The sequence below is a fragment of the Ochotona princeps genome, chromosome 12, assembly GCF_030435755.1.
Source record: "Ochotona princeps isolate mOchPri1 chromosome 12, mOchPri1.hap1, whole genome shotgun sequence".
Lineage (NCBI taxonomy): Eukaryota > Metazoa > Chordata > Mammalia > Lagomorpha > Ochotonidae > Ochotona > Ochotona princeps.
The window spans coordinates 52,625,206-52,647,510 of NC_080843.1; the positions used below are offsets into that span (position 1 = coordinate 52,625,206).

At 44.0% G+C, this 22,305-nt stretch overlaps 1 protein-coding gene across 1 annotated transcript in view; it reads left to right on the forward strand.

Moving 5' to 3' along the window:
• The first annotated feature begins 241 nt into the window (after positions 1 to 241).
• The window catches only part of LHFPL6 (LHFPL tetraspan subfamily member 6), a 248,351-nt gene continuing 226,287 nt past the window's right edge, over positions 242 to 22,305 (forward strand). The window contains exons 1-2 of the mRNA XM_004577503.3: positions 242 to 352; positions 1,717 to 2,289. Of these exons, the coding sequence (XP_004577560.1) occupies positions 1,905 to 2,289 (385 nt within the window). The 5' untranslated portion in view covers positions 242 to 352; positions 1,717 to 1,904. The remainder of the gene's footprint in view (positions 353 to 1,716; positions 2,290 to 22,305) is intronic.

Consider the following 22,305-nt stretch of genomic DNA (forward strand, 5'->3'; position numbering starts at 1 on the left):
GTCCCGCGGGGCGCGAGGGGAGGGGACAGGCGAAGGAGGAGCGCCGGCCGCCGACGGGAGGAGGCGGTGCGTGCCTCGCCTGCCAAAGGGAACGCGGTTCCTGCGCGTGCGAGCCCGGCGCCCCGCGCGCGGCCACAGCGCTCCGCCCGAGCCGCCGCCGAGCCGCGCCACGCCGCCGTGCCGCCCTGGGGTCCCCGCGGGTCCGGGCGCCGCCGCTGCTCTCTCACGCCGAGGACAGGGGCCCCGCGAGCTGTGAGGGAGGGAAGCACGGGCTTCTCCGCCGTGGATGTTCCCGCAAGTTGTGTGCGCGCCCGGGACGCAGAGAGACGGTGGCCGCCGCCCCGCCGGCTATGTAAGTGAAGCGCCCGGCAGCTCCGCCACCACCCGCGGGGCTGCCCTCGCCCCTCACGCCGGAGCTAGGGTGCTCCCCGGCGCCGGACTTGGCCAGCCGCGCCGGCTGTGCGCACCGCCTGCGGGGGGTGCCGCCTCACCATCCTCATCTTCCTCTCTCCGTCCGGAGCCGGCTGGGAAACGCATGGCTCTCTCTCCGCCGCTTGGGGAATTGCGGGACGTTTGTGTGCCTGCAAGGGTCGGGTGGGTGAGAGAGGCGGCTGCCGGGGGTTGAAAGTGTCTTGGCCACAGCGCCTCACCTGGGCTGAAGCTGAGGGGTGCTTTGCCCCCAGAGACCACTCCCTGCCGGTCTTCCCCCAGCTTCGAGGCAGGGATAGACTAACTTAAACTGCCCAGAGCTGGATGGGGCGGGGGGCGGGGGGGAGGGAAGGGAGGAGGGTGGGAAGCAGAAAGAAAGTAGCTGGAGTTCCAAGTAAATTGGAGCACCAGAGTAAGGGCAAGGCGGGGGATGGGATTCTCTGGGGTGCATGAGTTCCGGCCTGTGTGTTCGTTTCTTTGTGGACAGTGTGCACGGGTGGAAGCCAGTGTGCCTAGAACCAGTTCAATGACTGGGGTTTGATAGAGAGTGCCAATTACCTTCAGGTGAGAAAGTCATATGGTGGGGAGGAGGAATGCTTCGAGTAAAATGATTGGGACCAATGAATCAAAGTAGCAGAGAAGACTGCGAGCCACGCATAGGCTTCGTGTTGCCACCAGGAGTTCAGACGGAGGGAAATGTTGCACCAGCGGGACCACCAGTGGGGTGGTCCGTGTGACCGCAGGATACGTAGTGTTGGTTAAATGGATGGCACTCTGCCATCGTGAAAGGTTATCCTGATTAGTTCGTTGGGGCTCATGTCGAGGGTAAAGACCTCCCCACAACCCCCAAAAGGAGAGACAGGGAAGAGTTGTTACAGTCTGCTATCGTGAACTTGGAAGCCAAATAAACAAACCGTGGTGAACTTCATTTTATTTTAATGTCCTGAATCATGTTTACTGCCAGTAGAGCTGCTACATTACTCCTAATGTGAGTCTAGGAGATGAATCCACTGGCTTGGCAAATAGAAGTCATGCATTTCTTTAAGTAAATAGCTGTCAGAGTTAATTTGGGATCATTTACAGGCGATAAAGGCAGGAAAAAGCCTGGAACGAGTTGGATCAACCTTGAAATACAGAAAAGCTGGTCAAGAGAATGAGTTCTTCCCAGTTTGGAAGTGTTGAGGCACATCTGAATGTTCGTTAGTGGAACTTGTGGACTAACGCGATTGGGGTTATGACATCCCTGCAAGTGGTTAACTTTAGGGTTTCCTGTTGCTGTTTTCCCAGGGATCAGCCTACTTGCTACAGAGGATGGGAAGTTGATGCCCAGTGAGACTGAAGATCAGTTCTTTCCTTAGACTCAGCGTCCTCCCAGAACCGCGGATTACCTGCAAGCTTCCGGGGTTGCGCACCTGCCCTCACTCCTGCAGTCCCAGAACATTCGCTCCAGTCCTGGTTGTCCCATCTGGTGAAAGATGGCATCCAGCTTGACTTGTACCGGGGTGATCTGGGCTTTACTGTCTTTTCTTTGTGCTGCCACCTCTTGCGTGGGGTTCTTCATGCCTTACTGGCTCTGGGGATCCCAGCTGGGCAAGCCTGTTTCTTTCGGTACTTTCCGGAGGTGCTCGTATCCTGTGCATGATGAGAGTCGGCAGATGATGGTGATGGTGGAGGAGTGTGGGCGCTATGCCTCCTTTCAGGGCATCCCCAGTGCGGAGTGGAGGATCTGTACTGTGGTGACCGGCCTGGGTTGTGGCCTGCTCCTTCTGGTGGCGCTCACTGCCCTCATGGGTTGCTGTGTGTCCGAGCTCATCTCCAGGACAGTGGGAAGAGTGGCTGGAGGAATTCAGTTCCTGGGAGGTAAGTGACTTGCTAAACGTGGAATTGCTTGCGAGCATCTGAATGCACTGTTGGAAAGGTTTCAGCTGTCTGCAAAGGTTACTGTGGCGGACACTTGGATGCTTAGGAGAGCCAGATACTGCTTTGGCGATTGATTGCCAAAATCAAAGTGGTTTTTTTTTTTTTTTTTTTTTTTTGTCAGAATTACTTTATAGTTTCAGGAGTTCTTAATTTTTTTACATCCATATAAATGTGTTGTTACTGAGACAGTGGCATTCAGGTTGTTCCTTCTGTAAGAATGAAGACAGTTTGGATGTTGAGGCTTCTTCCTCTTTGTGTTCAACCAGAGGTGGTTAGATTATCTTTGTCTTTTTGGAAGACTCAGGTGTTCAGAGCCAAAGATTTAATAGAAAACTACAAAAGGTTTTTGATTTAACATTATTGTCCTAAGTCTGTGTTGCTCTTTGGTGGATGTGAAAGGGCTCCTTGGCCAATCTTAAACATTTTTTAGTAAGTATTACTGTTTTAAATGAGGGTTGAGCTTTAAATGAGTAGAACGGCTGGATGAGCTGTGCTGTGGAGATAACTGGAGACGGAGCACTGTGTAAGTAAGGACTTCTCTGGCTGTGCTGTGCACAGTATTCAGGGAAGATTGTGGCTGTCCCACAGGTTCTGCAGAGTTTCACTAACACCAGAGATGGTCTGATTTTGGGGGGGGGGGAGGCTTGGATTTGTTCCAGCGTATATTGCTTCCATATCTCAGGTCATATGGCTTTAATTGTACTTTATATACTTTCCACTGTGCTTTTCACCTCCCTTCTTCAATCTGACTGGCTAGACTTGTCTGATTTACAATCTGCCCTGGTGTCCATAGATGGCGGAGAGTGGAAAGAAATAGGAAACCTGGAACACTTAGAAAATGGATTTGTAACTTCATTACAAAGTAAAAGTCTACTACTCTTCCTTAGTGTTGCCTTTCAGCCTTTTGTGATGTCTCAGAAAAAGATGACAACATGAAAAATGGAGAGTTGTGAGCCAGCTGCTGCGTGTTGGGGAATCCGATGGGCCACTTCAGCCTGTTGAGTGTAAAACTTGCCAGCAGTAGCTGAAGTCTTGTGCTCTTGTGCGGAACTTCATTGCAGTTCTTGATTGCTTGAACTAGTGTCACCTTTTCTTCCTCTGTTTTGGCATCTCAGTCTGGCCTGGGAAGCAGTTTGGGGGACTTACTGTTCCCCGCTTCACTTTGTCAGTGTACAGCCCTGACACCATGCAAGCATGGCGAGAGTGCATTAGGAAACTGAACGAGGTTGTTGTGGAAAGTAGAAACAGAAATCCAGAGCTTGAAAACTTGTTGCTATCATAGCCTTTGAGCGCAGCACTAAAGCAGGAGCATCTACCTTTTTTTTTTCCTTTAAGAATAAACTTTGGTTCGCTGTTTGTTTCACTTGGCTTGGGAAAAATGCTTAGGCGGTTTTATTTTCTCCTCTTATGGTAAACACTACTTTCCAGTTTTTCTTCATTTTAGGGCAGAGGCTGCTGTTATTTCTGGCAGAATGGGAAAATGCTTACAAAGAGAAATCAGCTTTTATTGATTATCTTTAAATGTGTAGTGAAGGAAGGGAACAGGAAGTGAGTGTGAGGCCCAAGAGAGTTATGCTCACCTCTCTAAGCTATGTATAGATTTTTTTGAATTACATAGAGCTAAATGCTCTACTTTACAGAATACCCAAGGGGACAGATAAATTGGGGGAAGTTATACATAGCTTTAAAAGGGTTGCTTTTTTTTTAATGTATGTTCTTCATGAACTCTGGCTTGGGAAGAATTATTGACATGAGGCAAATGATATAACTTGTCATTAGCAGTTGCTTTTCTCTTAGTCCTCATAAGTATTTTTCATATCTGGCAAAACTAATTCTGAAAATAAAGCAGAGATTTTTCTAATTCTAACCTCTTGAGGGCACAACTAACTACATATGCCCGTCTCCAAAGATAAAAGTAAATTTGAAATTTTAAAAAACTTGAACTATGGAAAAGGTTTTGATAATTTGTTGGGAGTCACTCATTCAGTGAGAGATAAGAACAAAATATGCTTTAAGAAAAATTCCTTTGGTTCATTTGAGGATTGTTTGGGGTTTTATCTGTAAAAAATTAAAGAAAATACTTTATAGGTCATTTTATTGTATTGAATCTTTCATAGAACGGATGGTTTTCATAAAGACGCTGTAGAAACGTCCCACCAGTGAGCCCTGTGACTCGTGGAGCCTGTGGTGCTTTGGAAATGTAATCTACACACAGCAGGCTGTGCTGCGAGGCAGATTCTCTTACTAAAAATGATTTGCCCAGAGGGTTATGTTTAGCTAAAGTTAGAGTTGCTCCAAAAACAACAGGCTGCAGGAGCGTGGCAAAGGACAGAGGCCTCCTGCTTCACTCTGCCTGCTGTGTCTGGAGTTTGCACATATGGTGTCGCATCAGGCAGCAAAGCCCCTGCAGTACTTTGGAACAAATTAAAGGACAAAATGTCAGCCTTCATTTTGAATCTTCTTGGCTCTGGGTGGTTCGAGGTTACAGTGTCACCTGGAAGCTGATAGAACAACACAAGGTGGACGTTGTGCGTGGACGCTTGCTGCCCGTTGGAGGAACAGCTTGTTTTCCTGTGGAAAATTGTAAACTTTTTTTTAAAGATCTATTTTATTTTTATTACAAAGTCAGATATACAAAGAGGAGGAGAGACAGAGAAGATCTTCTGTCCGATGATTCATTCCCCAAGTGACCGCAATAGCTGGAGCTGAGTTGATCCGAAGCCAGGAGCCTCCTTCAGGCCTGCTATGTGGGTGCAGGGTCCCAAGGCTTTGGGCCGATCTGAACTGCTTTCCCAGGCTACAAGCAGGGAGCTGGATGGGAAGTGGAGCTGCCAGGATTAGAACCGGCGCCCATATGGGATCCTGGCACCTTCCAGGCGAGGACTTCAGCCACTAGGCTACTGCGCCAGGCCCTTGCTGTGAACTTTAATTGTTTCCATCTCTATTTCATGTTTTAAAGTGGGCTTAAAATAAAGAGAAAATCGTGTTGATTGAGTTTCATCCTCCATTGATTTGTTAAAGAGCATGCAGGAAGTCATTGGAAAACAGAATGTATAATGAAAATGTTGACACTGTGGAGTATGTTGAGGAAGCTCAGAAAATAGAGGTTTGGATGTGGATAAAGTGTGTTGAGTACAGTGTTGTGTGTCCAACCTCTGATGTGATCACTAAGGACTTTAAACGAATTGCTGAGAATTGGTGTCAGACCTTTGGTTGCAGGTATTAGTAGTAAAATGTTACATGTATGGTCTCTGTATGAGACATGTAGGAACACTGTAAAAGTTTACCAAGTTGAAATTCTGTCAGCTGCGGCTTACCACCGTCAGGATCTGATTTTATAGACTTCATGTTAAGAAACTGCGGATGCTGACCCAGGGCAGTCCTGCAGAGGATCTCTGTAAGGTTGGAGATCATGTTCAGAACCAGAAACCCACACAGAATAAAGTTCAGCTTAAAACAAGCTTTATTAGGAGCGCTCCCAGGCAAGGTTCACTGGTCCGGTACAGGCAGCGGGCCAGGGAAGCCCAGGGGATGTGAGAGGTTGTTTTTATTAGGGGGCTGTGAAGATGGGGTTTGGGGGACAAAGGAATGTGCCTGCCGGAGTGTCACAGGCTCCGTTTGACCTTGGTGGATCCGCGTGTCACTGCTGGACTGCTGGCTTGGGAGGAGGCTGCCTTCTGGTGCGGCCTTATCAACCAACCTGCTCAGCCTGCCCCAGGCCGTCTCTCACCCACCCCCACTGGGCCTAACTGTCCTGAACTTACCTGAGTCTTCATTCAGTTTGAGTGTGAGTCACATGGATGTGCAAAATGCGTGTGGAATGCTAACCATCCACAAACTTCTAACTTTCCAGTTTAGTTGCTGCTGTGTGCTGAGGCTGGGCGAGATCATCTCTGCCATGAATAGATGGTTAAGTGCTGCTGGAGAGAGTGATGGTGATACATTGCTTCTTTGATCAACTCCTGTGTGTGTGTGTGTGTGTGTGTGTGTGTGTGTGTGTGTGTCACCAGAGGAGTCAGTACATCTCTGGAGTTTCCCGTTTGTGGGCCCCGTGGATGACTGCTGGGCACTCTCCCCACTTGGCTCTGTTTTAAGCCCAGCATGACACCTGTTGGGCCACCTTACACGTTTCTTGATACCTAGACTTTTTGCCCAGTGATAGTTGTACGAGATCGTGTGTTTCTGTATTAATGGTAGAGTGACTTTTTAGTGACAGAATCTTTACTGAAAGCAGTTGCTCTAATTTTTAGAAATCCCAAAAGATTCATAGACCAGATAAGAGAAGCAGGCCAGGCTATTTTTGCTGTTTTATATTATAGCTCATAGATCACTAATTTTTCTTATTTCTCTTTTTTTAAAGATTTATTTATTTTTATTGTAAAGTCAGATATACAGAGAGGAAGAGACAGAGAGGATCTTCTATCCAGTGATTCACTTCCCAAGTGGCCACAGAAGCCAGAACTAAGCTGATCTAAAGCCAGGAACCAGGAACTGCTTCTGAGTCTCCCACGTGTGTATGTGGTTCCAACACTTTGGGTTGTCCTCTACTCCTTTCCCAGGCCACAAGCAGGGAGCTGGCAGGGAAGTGGAACAGCTGGGGTAAGAACCGGAGCCCATATGGCATTCCGGCATGTGCAAGGTGAAGACTTTAGCTGCTAGGCTACCACGCTGGACCCATTTTTCTTGTTTCAGTCAGCTTGCTCTAACCTATAATATAACGTACAGGAGAGACATTCTGTGCCCAAGTTTTTTCAAACTTCAGTGTACATCAGAATTATCTGCAAGACTTTGTGTTACACTGGTTGCTGGAGCCTACCCAGGAGTTTGTGAGTGACTGGGTGTGATGGGGTTAACCGTAATCTGCATTTCTAGGAGGTTTCCGGGTGATGCTGATGCTTGCTAGTTGGAGGCGCCCCTCGATAGCCCTGTTCTAAATTAGGTTCTTCATAATTAAGAGAACTTCTTCAAGTAGTTGGTTTACTTTGAGAATTTATTGTTGAGATGTGTCATCATCTGATATATCTGTAATGGGCTATGGGAGGGTTCTGTCTTTAATCTCGTGTTATTTGAGAGCACATCTCTATTCCATCCCTCCTTGTTGTTGTTGTAGAAAATTGTGTTTCTGGAAGTTTCTCTCTGTATATTTTATATGTATTATAAAACATATGTTGTATTCGTTTAACCACTTATCATTCCCATTCAGCCGGATATCAGATTTTGCAACTGGAGAACTCCAGGTGAGGCTTGCTTCATCCTCTGCAGTCTGCATGCAGCAGATTTTCAGTAAGGAATCGCTAACTGAAAGATCCAAAGACTGCGTTACAGGTCACAGAGATGGGCCCTGACAGGTCTTGGCCGACCCGTTCCAGCCATGTAGATCTTAGAAAAACACAGTAATTAGGCCAGGAGGGAAATTTAGGAACCAGCCAGTCTGAGCTTCTGTTGCTAGGCAGGGTGGTACTTACATCAGTTTTGAGTAATCACAGGGTTTTTGGGTCCTAAACACCTCAAGGGAAGATGATATATCGTTGCGCAGTGGTGATGTTTTCTGGGGCCGGAGACCATGCCTTTCATCACGGCCACGTGCACGCCGATCAAGGGCTACAAGCTCGAGAAGACTGCCCCAGTGCAGCAGTAGGTGAGCTGGGGAGTCCGGCCATCCAGGACGGAGGGGGAGGAAGATGACTGTGGACAAGCCACTGTGAGTATCCCCAGGGAGCTTCTCCTAAGCTCTGGAACTGTCAAAGCCAGGGAAATTGAGGAATAAATTCATCTTTCCTAGAATCTAGAACATCGAATTTTATGTTTGTATGTACTGTTTTTATGTAATAGTTTGTTTCAAATAAATGGTCATTGTTACCAGTTTTATCTTTTTACTTTTTTTTTTTCCAGAAAATGTTTTTCTAGGTTTTAGCTTAAGAAGTTTCTCTTTATTGTGATACTTTCCTTTGACATTTTATGCTAACATTCATGGCAGTGTTCTACTAGCTCTCTTCTGGGTCTTGGAATCACGGAGGAGCTTGTTCTAGATGGAGAGTGCAATGACCTGCTTCAGAGAGGGTATGTGGCAGGTCTGAGAGTAGCCCTTTGGACTTGGAACAAATTCCTAGGGATTCTCGAAAATGGGTCCACAGGCCAAATTTTGAGAAACACCAACTAATTTCGTTGGCCTAAAAGCTTCCTATTATGCCTACTTTGGCAAACAGAGTTGTGGTTCCTTTGACTTCTTTCCTCTGTGCTTACCATTTGGGGAGTGATGTGATTTGAGATGGGAAACATCTGTATTGGTGCAAGTGCAGATCGGTCTATATCGTAGTTGGTTTGTGCTCTGTATAAACGTGGCTGATTTTGGGTCATGGCCATCCTAGTACACTCAAACGAACCACAGCTTTTCTGTGGGATCCATCAGGGAGGCTGGGCTTTCCCTTGTGACTCCAGCTGCAAACAGAGACTTGCTCATGCTTGCCAGTGCTGGTCTGCATCCTTCGCTCCATGATGATGTTGCTGGTTCATGTTGTTTAGAGGGTGCTCAGGTTCCCAGCTTCTTTTCTGCCACGTCTACTCATTTCCCCCCTATTTTCCAATTGCTGACTTTTACTGCCAAACGTTGTATCTCTTAGATAATATATAATAACGATGGTAACAATGATAGCATGATCATTCTTAAAAATGGTGGCATACAGTTATACATTGCTCTTGGACCTATCATGTTAGTGTTTTTTTTTTTCCTCTAGAATTATTTAGATGCTTTTGATGTGGTCAAGCCACCAGTTACTCCTATCAGAGTCTAAGCATCATTTGTTTTTTTTACGCAACTTCCATTTGTTATCTCTGCCTAATGCAGCTGTAGCTGAAATCTCCTCCGGCCGGGGGCCACCTAGGTTAGTTAGCCTCACCAACACAGACTTCAGCTTGGTTAGTGGGCTCAGGAAAAAACGTGTTGTTACATACAAAGAATCCCAACTGAGGAAATGTGAATTCATGCTATTCCTGCACAAGGAACTCAGATCACACATCTAAGAGGCCTTCACATGCTGCTGTGCGGTGTCATGAAATGTTTTGCTCTCCACACAAAGGCACCATTGCTGCCCTATCAGTACTTCAGTTCCCTAGTATGGCCAAGCTGGCCTGGGGTGGACGTTAGTAACAATAAAGCGTCACCTTAGAATGGATCTTGTTGCTCTCTGAAGGTATCACCTTCAGGTATTTTTGACAAACATGTATTCCTGAATACATCAGTGGGTGTTAACAGGGAAAAGCAAACATAATTTCAGGGACAAGTAGATTTGAGAAATACTTGGTTATGGAGAGTTAGTAAATTTTATTTCAACTGGATTTTTCAGAGCTTTTGGTGTGCTGAGGCATGCCAATTTCCTGGAAGGAATGGGGAGATAGAAATTGTTTCCTTAACATACTTAGATGGACTCATGATCTGTGGAATGTGTTCAGCTTTCCTTTCACTTCATTGAAGTAGGTGACTGTTTTTTTTTTTCTGGGTGAGAACAATGTATTTTATACATCTAGAGTTGTCTCATTGGAACTATGAATGCTTTCATAATATAAAAGTACTAATTAAAGTCCATCTTCTATGTGGAGCCCAGAGTTTTTGATCATTATGGATGGTGAGTCTTGATGTAACTATATTGCCTCCTTGATCCTTAGCTTTTACCTCTGGATGATGCAAATTCTCGTACTAGTGGAATAAAACAACATTTTTGCCAATTTTCAAAAAAATTATGGAGTGATAATACTAGGAAGGAGACCTTTACGGGAGACTTCCAAAACACCTGACCAAAGCAAACACGCTGTCATTTAAAAACCATTTGAAAGAACACTATGTGCTTGCTAAATTTTTTAGTATAAGTACTGTTGTAGAAGACCAGTTCAGGGCTCAGCACAATGCATCAGTTGGCTAATCCTCTCCTTGCAAGTGCTGGGATCCCATATGGGTGCCAGGTCATGTCCTGGCTGTTCCACTTCCCATCCAGCTCCCTGTGTGCAGCCTGGGAAAGCAGTTGGGGATGTCTTAATATCTTGGGACCCTGCAACCATGTGGGAGACCTTGGAAGAAGCCCCTGGCTCTTGGCTTTGGATTGGCTCATCTCTGGCTGTTGTATCTACTTGGGGAATGAACCAGCAGATGGAAGATCTTCCTTTCTGTCTCTCCTCTTCTCTGTATATCTGACTTTCCAATAAATATAAATAAATCTTTAAAAAAAGACTATAAATAATCCCTTGTTAAGGTTAAAGATAATACTGATTTTAGAGGATATAATTCCTTTTCTTTTTGTTTTAAAATTTGTTTATATTAGAAAGGCAGATTTTTTTTTTTTTTAGCAGAGAGAGGAGAGACAAGAGAGGGAAGGGTTTTCATTTGCTGGTTCACACTCCAAATGACTTCAGTGGCTGGAGCTGAGCCAATCCAAAACCAGGAGCAAGGACTTTCTTCTGGATCTCCTAGAAGGTTTGTACTAATATGTTCTATATACACATTCATCTACTACTGAAAATTGATATTCCACATCAAACTTTCCTTTTTACTTTTGCAATTCAAACATTTGGAAACCAGAACATCTAATTGCTTTTCAAATGATCATACTCTAAATAAGACTTCCAATTTTCTTTACATTTATTCCCAGAAGTTGCTTTTCATGTCTGTTCTTGGTGCTGGATTTCATCTCATTGACTAGTCTTCTAAAACAAATGGGAATGCTTGAAACTTACTGGCGCTTCTCTGGAGCAAATCAGAAAGAACTAAAAGCATATGGGAAGACATTCAAATACATTCAAACTAGAGATTCCACATACATCACCAGTCTCAAGGTGGGAAGAAAAAGACACCACAATTAAGTCATAGGTTATCAAATTATTGATATGCAAGTCTTAACATCGAATAATTATCTGCTCTATGAAATTACCAGCAAGAATGGTAAAATCAGGCTTCTGCCAAAAGTGACTGTCCTAATCCATTCCGATCCAAGCATTCTCTGCAGGAATCCATCCACAGTGTAGGCGGCAACTGCAGCAACATCTGAATGACTCAATTCTTCATTCCCTCTGAACTCCATGGTGATCGTGGCCTTTGTGCTCTCTTTGAAGCTGAGAAGGTCTGTATGTTAAGAGGCATCTCAGCTTGGCCAGTCTTTCTCCTTAGACAGCAGCATTGTTACCCTCTCTTCCTTTTGGGCCTCTGGAACACCATCTTCACCTCTCAGGCTGTTGAGGTGGATCTTCTGGTACAGAGAAAGGGGATTTGGCAGTAGGGTTGAACGTCTACCAACTAAGACCCTCTATTAACATTTCTGGGCAGATGAGGTGAGAGGCTGAATCGTCAGAGTTTTCTGCTGTGGATATCCAGAAAGACCCTGAGGTCAAGGTTGGATTATGCTGTTGTTGTGGGTCCATAGCAGTCCAGTTTATACCTCTCAGACACTTGAGTCTTATGTAAAGGAGTGACGGACTCTAGTTATTTTAAGGTAGCCTGGAAAGAACTAAGTGGCCCAGAAAGACCCTGGAAATGTAGCCTGCAACCCAGAGAGGTGAAATGAGCCAACCTCCAGCTTTTCTTATCATTTCAAATATTGCAGGAACTTTGACTTGTACTTTTCTTTCAGTTCTACAATGACTGGAATAGTAAATGGAATCTTATAAATTCAACTTTGATGTGTTATATAGTTTCAGTTGCTTATTAGTGACACTTATGTCTACAAAATGTGATCTGATTTTTCCACAGCTCACAGAAATGTTTCAAGATATTTACACTTTCTCCTGCAAGTACTCTTTAGAGTTCCAGATAATTCTGAAATAAAAAAACAAAACCCAGCTTTCCTGTATGTTTCACAGATGTCATTGGGATTGGCAAGGTCTCATTTACCTGTAATATGCATTGCCATATCTTTGAATTAGCAATCAGCCATACAAATGTTGGGAAATGCCAAGTTGAATAAAATTAGTCGCAGATCAGTGGTGCTGGTGTCTACTCACTGAATCTCTATCAGGTGTCAAATACTGTGTTAAATGATGGAGAATATTGAGATGATATCTGCTATTGTAGAATTCACAGTGTGTGGCCTTGTTAGGTGTTCACAGTGCTCAGGACTGGAGAGGCTCTGGGCGGTGCTGATAGGGGAATGGTTTGATCCAGTAGCAGGGAGAAGCATTGATTGATTTGCAGAATCAGCAAAAACCAAGACCAATAGTTTAGGCCAGTGTTGTTCAGAGATTGTGAGAACCTCAATCAAACACTGGAAACAGCGGGAAACGAATTTAGAAGATGTTTCTGAGGTAACATTTAACAGACTTGGCAACCAAAGTGAATATTTATAGAGGACTACATGAATGGATGAATTTCTAACCTTGTCTGTTTAGGTGGGGAGCCAGCTCTTTTTTTTTTTTTCTGGTTCTTTCAAAAGTTAAAAAACGATGACAAATCACAGCAGCTGTTTTTGCTTATGAAGAGTTATTTTTTAAAAACAGTAAATATTGATGTTCTCATGCCTCCTATATGTAATTTATATGGCTTTACCATGTGAATAACTCCAGTTTTAATATAATTTGCATACTATTGTTCTCCAGAACACAAGGGACTAACAGGGGACCTTGATGATGGTTACAGCCACTGTTAGTGACATTGAACTTCATGGGTTTCATACCATCAGGCTCTTCTTTCCCTGATATCGCTGGCGGGACTGAATGTATATATTAGATATAAAGTTGGTTCTTGAATCACATTTTCATAAGCAATTGCAACATCTTAGATTATGTTTTTGCTTCTAAAGATATAGTGAAGGGCCCGGCGGCGTGGCCTAGCGGCTAAAAGTCCTCACCTTGAACGCCCCAGGATCCCATATGGGCGCCGGTTCTAATCCCAGCAGCTCCACTTCCCATGCAGCTTCCTGCTTGTGGCCTGGGAAAGCAGTCGAGGACGGCCCAATGCATTGGGACCCTGCGCCCCGGTAGGAGACCATGAAGAGGTTCCAGGTTCCTGGCTTCGGATCGGCGCAGCACCGGCCCGTTGCGGCTCACTTGGGGAGTGAATCATCGGACGGAAGATCTTCCTCTCTGTCTCTCCTCCTCTCTGTATATCTGACTTTGTAATAAAAATTAATCTTTTAAAAAAAAGATATAGTGAATATTATTTATGAGCATGTTTATAATTGAACATTGCTGTCAATTACCAGCAGTGAATGGATCGTTTAGTTTGGCGACTTGATAGATTGTTGTCCTAGCTTATGCTGGTCGTGTTACAGCTGCACACTGAAGCAAAGCAAATAAGTGTCTAGTTATCCCTTGATTATCATTTGTGAGTTAATATTCATCTGATGTTCTGAGAGCCAGTTGCATTAGAGGCTATAAACACCAAAGGAACTTTTGTCATCCCGGTGTAATTTAGGGTTCCTGATATGTTTGTCATATCAAATTTTCGAAAAGACATTGTGGTTAAAGCTTAAGGATTTTGAATTATTATGATTTGGAAGCTGATGTTTTGGAATATTACGACTTGAAAACTGTGGTGCAATGGATTAGGTCACCAATTGTGGTGCTGATTGCGTAGCTTAGTGTGGATTTGAATTCTGGCTGTTCTAGTTCCTATTCAGCTTCTTGCTAATGTGCCTGAGAAGACAGTGGGAGACAGATCAGATTTGTGGCTCCTGCCACTCACGTGGGAGACCCCAATGAAGTTTTTTGCTCTTGGCTTCGGCCAGGCCTAAGTTTGGCTGTTGCTGCCGTTTGGGGGTGGGGAGTGCAGTGAAAGATGGAAGCTCTATTTCTCTCTGCCACCCCCCCCCATTACTTTCTGTTCCTCTGCCTTGCAACTACAAAAAGAAATAATAAATAATAGAAACTACGATTCTATGATTATGTGAAATCCCCATTTAATGCAGTATTTCTTGGCAGGGCTCACTGTGTATGATAGATGACTCTCTCTGGGGATTTTCTGCATCTCCCTCTGTGATTCCTGAAGTTTCTCAGAAATAATAGGCCTGTACTGTTACGGTGCAGTCCGCCAGGTGCTTCCTTCAGCATTGTAGTAATAAACTTTACATACGAGCAGCAGCTTGCAGCTGAAGATGTTGGTAGGACTGGATACGATGGAAACTCCGGAGGCCTTGCAGGGCACTGCCACTACAGCACGTGCAGCTTGGCGGGGCAGCATTGGTGCACTGTCAGCACTGGCATAGCTTTCCTGGCAACACTGGGCTCCCTATGACAGCCCAAGAGCCGTAAGTTATTTCTCCTCCCCTGCTAAGTGTGCATAATTGTCTTGCATAGAAAGAAAAGATTTTCTGTGATGTTTTCATGGCTGTGAAAGGATGACTGTGAAGTCATTATCTCTTTTGATGTAGTGAATTGGTGGAACACCATTTTTATTGTTTATTTTGTGGAATTCTAAAGGAAAAATTGTAATGTTTGGGTGTTATAAAAATTTCTTTATAGCCTTCTTTAGTCATTTTTAAGTAAGAATTAATTCTCATAACAACACTTTGAGGAAGCCTAGTAATTCTTAAGGAAAGAATATTAGTCTTAAGGAAAGTTACTCTGGTAATACTAAATGTAAAATCATAAAGAAAAATTCACTATTTTTTTTAATCATACTTGTATTTGACGAATGTTTTTATGTGGAGAAAGCGTGCTGGTCTGAAAAGTGGGATAGTTCTGTCTGCTTTGAATTTAAATTTACAAAGAAAGACCACGGGCAATCAGATGCTTCCATAAATGAATGTAAATTTTGTAGCTGTGATCAGTGTCAGGAAAGTCATGGGTTGTAGGTGAATAAGTCAGGTTTGAGTTGAGATCTGGTAAGTGGAGAGGGAGGGAAAGGACTGGCGTTCCTTTGAGAGAACCGCAGGGGAAGTCCTGCTGCTGGAAGGGAGCAGGTGGCCTTGAGGTGCTGCAGACTGGGAAGAACAAGAGCGGCCAGGCTGGGTGAGGCTGGAGGGGCCAAAGGTGGGTGCTAAGGGTTTGTGCAGGGTGTGCCTGAGATGAGGAGGCAATGCAGCAACCAAGAGGCTTCAGTAGGGAGTTGTGCCTCCTCGTAACTTCCTTCTTGAAAAGATTCTACACTTAAGGCAAATTGCTGGAGAATCACATTAAAGAATAGTTACCTGGAAACTATCTACACTTCTTTTTTTTTAACTTATGTAAGTCCTTTTTGAAGAAGAGGTAACGATTATTGTATTTTGAAAGGAAAAGTCGTTATGGAATTCTGTGTATTTTGAATGCAGAAGTTGAGTAGTACAGATGCCTGGATATTTGGTTAGGAAATACAACAGTTACTGTTTTCTACCATGTACACCTTTTTCGCAATATTTTGTGTGCATGTGATTATTTGCGTAGTTTTCTGTAATTTGCTGTGTAGTGTCTTCTCTGCTTGGCTATAACTCCCTGAGAACAGCGGCCTGGTCTGTTGTGTTTGCAGAACTTTGCAAAGTACCTGAGAGAGAATAAGCAGTCATGTAACTAATTTGTTGTCTGCATTGACAAAGCCCACAAAGCCAATGCTCATGTGTGCTTTTAATCCAGTTAAACTCTAAATTGACCCCATTCCTGCTGTGGGGATTGGAAGCTGCTAGGCCTTATGTTGAGTATGGACCAGAACATGACTGTGTCTGCCTTCAGGAGCTTCCGAATCTGCCACGAGGAGTCACACAGATGACTGTGGTGCTTGTGCCGGGAGGTGGGGAGGCTAAGAGAGATGGCCTCAGGACCCCGAGATGTCGGCTATCAGGCAGGCTGTGGATCAAGGTCAGCTTCTGCAAGCCTTGCCCACACTCCCAGCTTCAGACCTGAATCTTGAACACTGCCGTTGAAGAGGCCTGAAGAGGGACAGGCAAGGGGGCTTTAGGAACTCCGTAGAGTTTTGTTCCAGATTAAATGCTTACTTTATCAAATGCTTTTCTGTTCACTTGGAACTCAGAGGTTATAGTCACACAATCCTTGAATTTCTGTCCTGCTCCCACTGCCGTGATGTGTAGTGTTGGCTCCTACTGGATTTCCTGCTGTGCTTCATTTACCCTCCAAGTCCCTTGGTGAGTCTCACTGGACTGCCGTCCACTCTGTGTTGGACTTTGCTGTTCTGAGGTTGGTGATCCACAGATTCAGGCTCTGGGCTCTGAGAAATTTTAAGAGACTAAAAGAAGTGAAAGATGGGATGAAAATCTAATCCCTGTGACTTGGCAGCTCATGCTCACTGGTGCAATTCAGCATCAGTGGCACCCTCTGTTTTCCTGTTTTTCCAGTGTTTTGGCAAACATTAGGGAATCTCACTTCATTTACTCTTTTTAAAAGAAGATTTATTTTTACTTGAAATATACTTTACTTGAAAGTCAGACAGGAGAGAGAGAGAGGGAAGAGAGGGAGAGAGGGAGAGATATTTTCTGTTCTCTGGTACATTTCGCTGAAGACCACAAGAGCCAGAGTTGGGTCAGTCCAAAGCTGGGTGCCTTGTGTTTTTTCTGAGTCTCCAACGTGAGTGCAAGGGGCCCAGGGCTTTGGGCCACCCTCTGCTGCTTTCTCAAGCCGTTCGTTAGCATGGGGCTGGAGTGGAGTAGCCCGGACTCAAACTGACCCTCGCACGGGGACATAGGTACTGCAGGATGAGGATTAGTTTGCTACACCACTGTACCTGCCCCTCCTTTACTTTTTAATAAGCATATCTTTTAACTCTTGACACTTTATTTTACTATTTGGCTCTACTGCTTTTAGCTGTGTAACTCAGTCATTAGTTTTAGGGCCAGCTGCTTAATAGCTGTTATGCTGATGGACCAGGGTTATGAAGAAGTTTATAGGAATAGCTTTTATTGTCTGCAATAGGTTGCAATAAAACTCAAGGTAGGAAAAAAATCATTTTGCATGGTGTTCATTAGCAAAAAGACTCTTTGAAAAAGTGTCTAGAAATGACCATGTTGTAGTGGAAAAACAGGGGTGTGTGTAGGATGGAAATTTCAGCCCCCTTATTTTTCCTGTCTCATGCATAAAGATGACGTTCTATTTTGATCGCCTGGTGGAAGAAAGTCAGTTCGTTTCTCTCATCCACCCACTGGTGGCTATCCTGATTACAGTTTCCTGGTAGGAACCATTTAAAATTCAATTTGACTGCCTGTGCCCTTGGTGCTCAGTAGGTTTCATTAAATTACACAGCAGTGAGCTCTTCTTCGCCGCGTGGCACCTTTTGATATACATTTGACTGCAGTGTAATTTCAGACAGTTGTGCTTTGTGTGGAATGGCTTTACCATAATAATCTTGCAGACCAGTTAGGGCAGTTCTGGGAACCCGAATCTGATGGGAATTTAAGATGGTGGAAAATACTGGACAAGAGAGATGTTTGTATTTCTCTATATTTTCCCTGTTTTGCTTGTTAGGCTTGTAGCTTTTGGCCAATTTATTTTGTAGCATTATTTACAGCATGAGATTAAGATACCATTTTTTTTTCCTGTATGGAATACTGCAGCATTTGACATGCAGATTCTAGAATAAAATGGCACTTTTAAAAAAAAAGAGATTTATTTATTTTTACAGGAAAAAAAAGAGGCAGAGAGGAAGATCTTCCATCAACTGGTTCACTCCTTAAGTGGTCTCAGTGGCCAGAGCTGAGCCAGTCCGGAGCCAGGAGCTTATTCCAGGTCACCCTCATGGGTGCAGGATCCCCAGGCTTTGGGCTTTCCTCCGCTGCTTTCCTTGGCACAGGGAGAGAGCTGGATGGGAAGTAGAGCAGCTGGGACAAGAACCAGAGCCCGTACGGGATCCTGGTGGTTGCAAGGCAAAGATTTAGCCAGTAGGCCATAGTGCTGGGCCTTAAATTGGCTTTCTTGATTCTGTAAGTGAAATGGATTGTCACTGTTTTTTAGGGAGAGGAGCACGTCCTCCGGTGCTGCCTTGTGTTCATGTGTTCATCTTATTCTGTGGCCATTCAGTGCAAGGCCACTGGATATGGAGTCTGAACTAAGACTTAAATACTGCAACTTATCTACTTCCCAGCTCTGGGAGGTTGGTGATCCCCTACCCCAAGTCCTTCACTGACTACTGATAACTGTACTAACTCACTGAATTTTTGCATATTTTACATATATCCAACTTGTCTAGTATGACGTCTGATAAAATAGATCCTCAGTGATGTCTGGTAGTAGTAGTTCTGTACACACATTCTTTGAATCCTGCTCTGTGTTGGACCGCATTGTAGCTATTGTGCTGAAGTAACAAACATCAGCAGACCAAGAACTGCACAGGATTACAAACGACTACAACTATAGTGGAAGAATGTTGGTTATATCATACAGCTATTTTTAGTTTTTGTTGCTTCGCACTGTATTTGCTCAACCTGTTTGCGAGCTAGTAATATTCTTACTTCCAAGTGATTTACTATTCACTCTTTAGTAAAAATGTACTTTGCTACTAGAGGATTTTGACCTCTATAGATCATAATTTTGGATGCCATATGGATTTTATGATATATCCTCAGTGTGTGTGTGTGCTTAAGCACCTGCCACCATATTGTGATTTTCTCATTTTTACTAGTATTTTTTTTCCTGTTTAAATATCATCTGTCATTACAGTGAGGCTTGTCCTTGAATACATTCTCTACTCATGCCCACCTGTGATTTTATAGCCTATTACTTGTCCGTCACATTCAGATATTCATCCCTTTTGCATAGCCACAAAGACCAATTGAAATTAAAATGAATTCTTTATAGTTCTGTGTTAACTAATATCAGATATTTTAGCATAGCCTTTTATAGTACATAAGGCAGTTTTGAACACATTTTCTCATTTAATGTGATTCTGCTGCAGCTTTGTCTGAAACTGACAGGTATTATAGGAACAAAAGAGGAAGAAATAATGCAGGACTGTGACCCTGAGGAGCTGATCAACCCATTGCTTTGGTTACTAGATTCTTTCTCTCAAAAAGGATATTATTGCTATTCTACCACAGCAAGCTTGAGGAGTGTGTTCTATAGATAGTCATTATTCTGTCTTCACAAAATGAGCCTTGTGAGTGATATTTGCAGGTGTATGCTGAACTGCTGTTTTCTCAGATTAGAGCTCAGTTCAAGGGTTTTTTCTGATCCTCAGGGGAATTGAGAAAAAGGAAAAAGCATCATTGGTGACTGTATGTCATTTAAAAAAAACAGCAGCAAGTGCACTATAAGAGAAAGTTTTTTAAAACATCTTGAAATTAAAGTGAGAGATGTAATGGAAGAATGTAGTATAAAACTGAGTTATTTTGAGACTAGGAGCTGCATGTGGGAGAAGGACAAGGCATCTTTCTGTCATGGTTGCACTGTGAAGTAGTTGCTTAGTGGAGTATGCAGTTATTTGTAGTGGAACACGTTGCTTTCCTAGTGGCTCAGAAGACCTGAGGTGGATGGAGAAACCTCCGTGCCTGCGCTCCTCTCCTGTCCTGTCCAGCCTTCTGGTGTGGATAGAGTGAGTGTTGGCCGTGATCATTGTCTTCCATGCTGAAAATCCCTTGTTGGCTCCCTGCAGGATAAAGATGTCCTGTGCCTTTCTGCAAGCCTCCGTGGGCTACCATCCGCTGACCTCCTGCTGGCTTCTTGGACTGAACTCGGTCTTGTGTTTTTCGTGTCTTCTCTACACCATCCCACTTAGTGCCTTTGTTCCCTTCCTCTTTCTCCTCAGAGGCCAATTCTACTTACCATTAAAGGCCTCGCTTAAATATTGACATCTCTACAGAATCTCCTTTGGTTGCACAACAGGTGGAAACTCATCTCTCCCTTAGCTCCTGTGGGATGTTGTCAGTGGTTTTAGTAGGGAGTAGGGAAGAGCTCAGCCAACCATGGATGCGTGCAGCCATCTTTTAGCATACCCTTGATCTTCAGCAGTCTTCACGTGTGTTGGATGACTTGCTTACAGTTATTTTGGAAATGTTTGAATCCAGCTTTTTTTTTACTGAGAGAAGATAGTAATTTGGGACTACCACATGCTTGAACTGTGTTCTTTTACTTGCTTAACTCTCTCCTCTCTTTAGGCTGTATCTTCTGTTATTTTCAAAACTGATATCCAGATGCAGACCCTATGGAATATCTGCTTTGCATGTCAATAAACACACATTTAAAATAAAAGTCTGATTAAATGTGCATATCTCTGACCAAGCTGATTTCAAAAAATGGACTTCTTTTATCTGTCCTACTTACTTGTATCCGTATTGATAGATGCCACAGAAATCATCCACAGTGTCGTTGAGATACAGTTTACTGTTATTGCTTTACTCTCATTTGATCGTTTTTGTGAGGGGTCTCCACTAGGGCGCTCTTCTCCTATCACTGCATGATGATTGATTCAGCCATTTGCTTTGTGCTGAAGCTGACTTGGCTGCTCTTTTCCTGAAAGGAAGGAGAGAAATTGCCAGTGATCTGGGTTGAGGCATGGGCTGCCCGTGTGTGCTTCAAAGGAGATGAATGTAGTAAGAAATCTCTCCAGTTTTGTTTTCCTAAAGGATAGCATGTATTTTATTTTTAAAAAAAGATTTATTTTTATTTATTTGGAAGAGTTACAGAGGAGAAGGAGAGACAGAATCTTTCATTTCCTGGTTCACTCCTCAAAAGGCCGTGCTAGCCTAGTCTGGGCCAAGCCAGGGCGAGGAGGCAGGAGCTTCTTCTGGATCTGTCATGAAGGTGTAGGGCTGCAAGCATTTTTCCTAGGTGCCTTAGCCAGTAACTGGAGTGGAAGAGGGACAGCTGGGACCTGAGTGGGCATCCATATGGCATGCTGGTGCCACAGGAGGAAGTGTAACTTGCTCTGTCTCGATGCATGACTTTTCTAGCAAGCTGCAGTAAGTCAACCAAGTCTTGCTTTTGTTTTAGTAAAACTTCCTACTTCAAAATATTGTGACATGCAAGGGTAAATGTTAGGTTGTTGGAAACACAGGTTACTGGGATATATGCAGTTCTTAGGGCCACTCTGCCAGACTACCTGTGGAAAATAACCTGAGTACATCTAACAGGAGAGTAGCTTGTGGGGTTACTTAGAACTTAGTTTCTTCGAAACCAATAGAGCTCTTGAATATGTTTGTGCTTCAAGCTGGATTCTTTTTTTAAGATTTATTTTTTTTATTACAAAGTCAGATATACAGAGAGAGGAGGAGAGACAGAGAAGAAGATCTTCCGTCCAATGATTCACTCCCCAAGTGAGCCGCAATGGGCCGGTGCACGCCGATCTGAAGCCAGGAACCTGGAACCTCTTCATGGTCTCCCACACGGGTGCAGTGTCCCAATGCATTGGGCCGTCCTCGACTGCTTTCCCAGGCCACAGGCAGGGAGCTGGATGGGAAGTGGAGCTGCTGGGATTAGAACCGGCACCCATATGGGATCCCGGGGCGTTCAAGGTGAGAACTTTAGCCGCTAGGCCATGCCGCCGGGCCCTCAAGCTGGATTCTCATAACTCATCCTCGGAAATGCTTATGCTCTCTTGCCAGATGGTTTTCTTTCCAAATTTTATAGTTTTCTGAAGTTGGTCTATAGTTGGCCCTCAAGTATTTGCTACATCAAATACTTGAAGGTTTGCTTGAAGAGCATTGCTCTATCACTCCAGTGTGCAGCTCGGTGGAGGGAAAGGTTAAGCGCTTGGGAGAGTTAAAGGGCACAGCACAGTTGTGTATATTTGCTCAATGTAGGGATACACCCTTTTAAACTGCCAAATGGACTTTTTGTTCTAGTCTTAATGGGCAGTTTAGCTGTTACATGTTTTTCCTCCTGAAAGGTTGCAATTTTTCACTGTTTTGACTTCTCTTTTGACTGTTAACTGTGAAGATAATGAGTAGATCTGTCTTACTGTGATTTCTTGTCTCCTTGGCATTCAGGAGTTCCCAACAAAGGATTATTGCATGAAGGAATTCATGAGCAAATGAGTTCCCTTCTAGTAATAAGCAGTTAAGGATAGTGGAGTAATTGTGTTCATACCTCTAATACAGGAATGGTAACATCAAAGAGGGAGGCCAG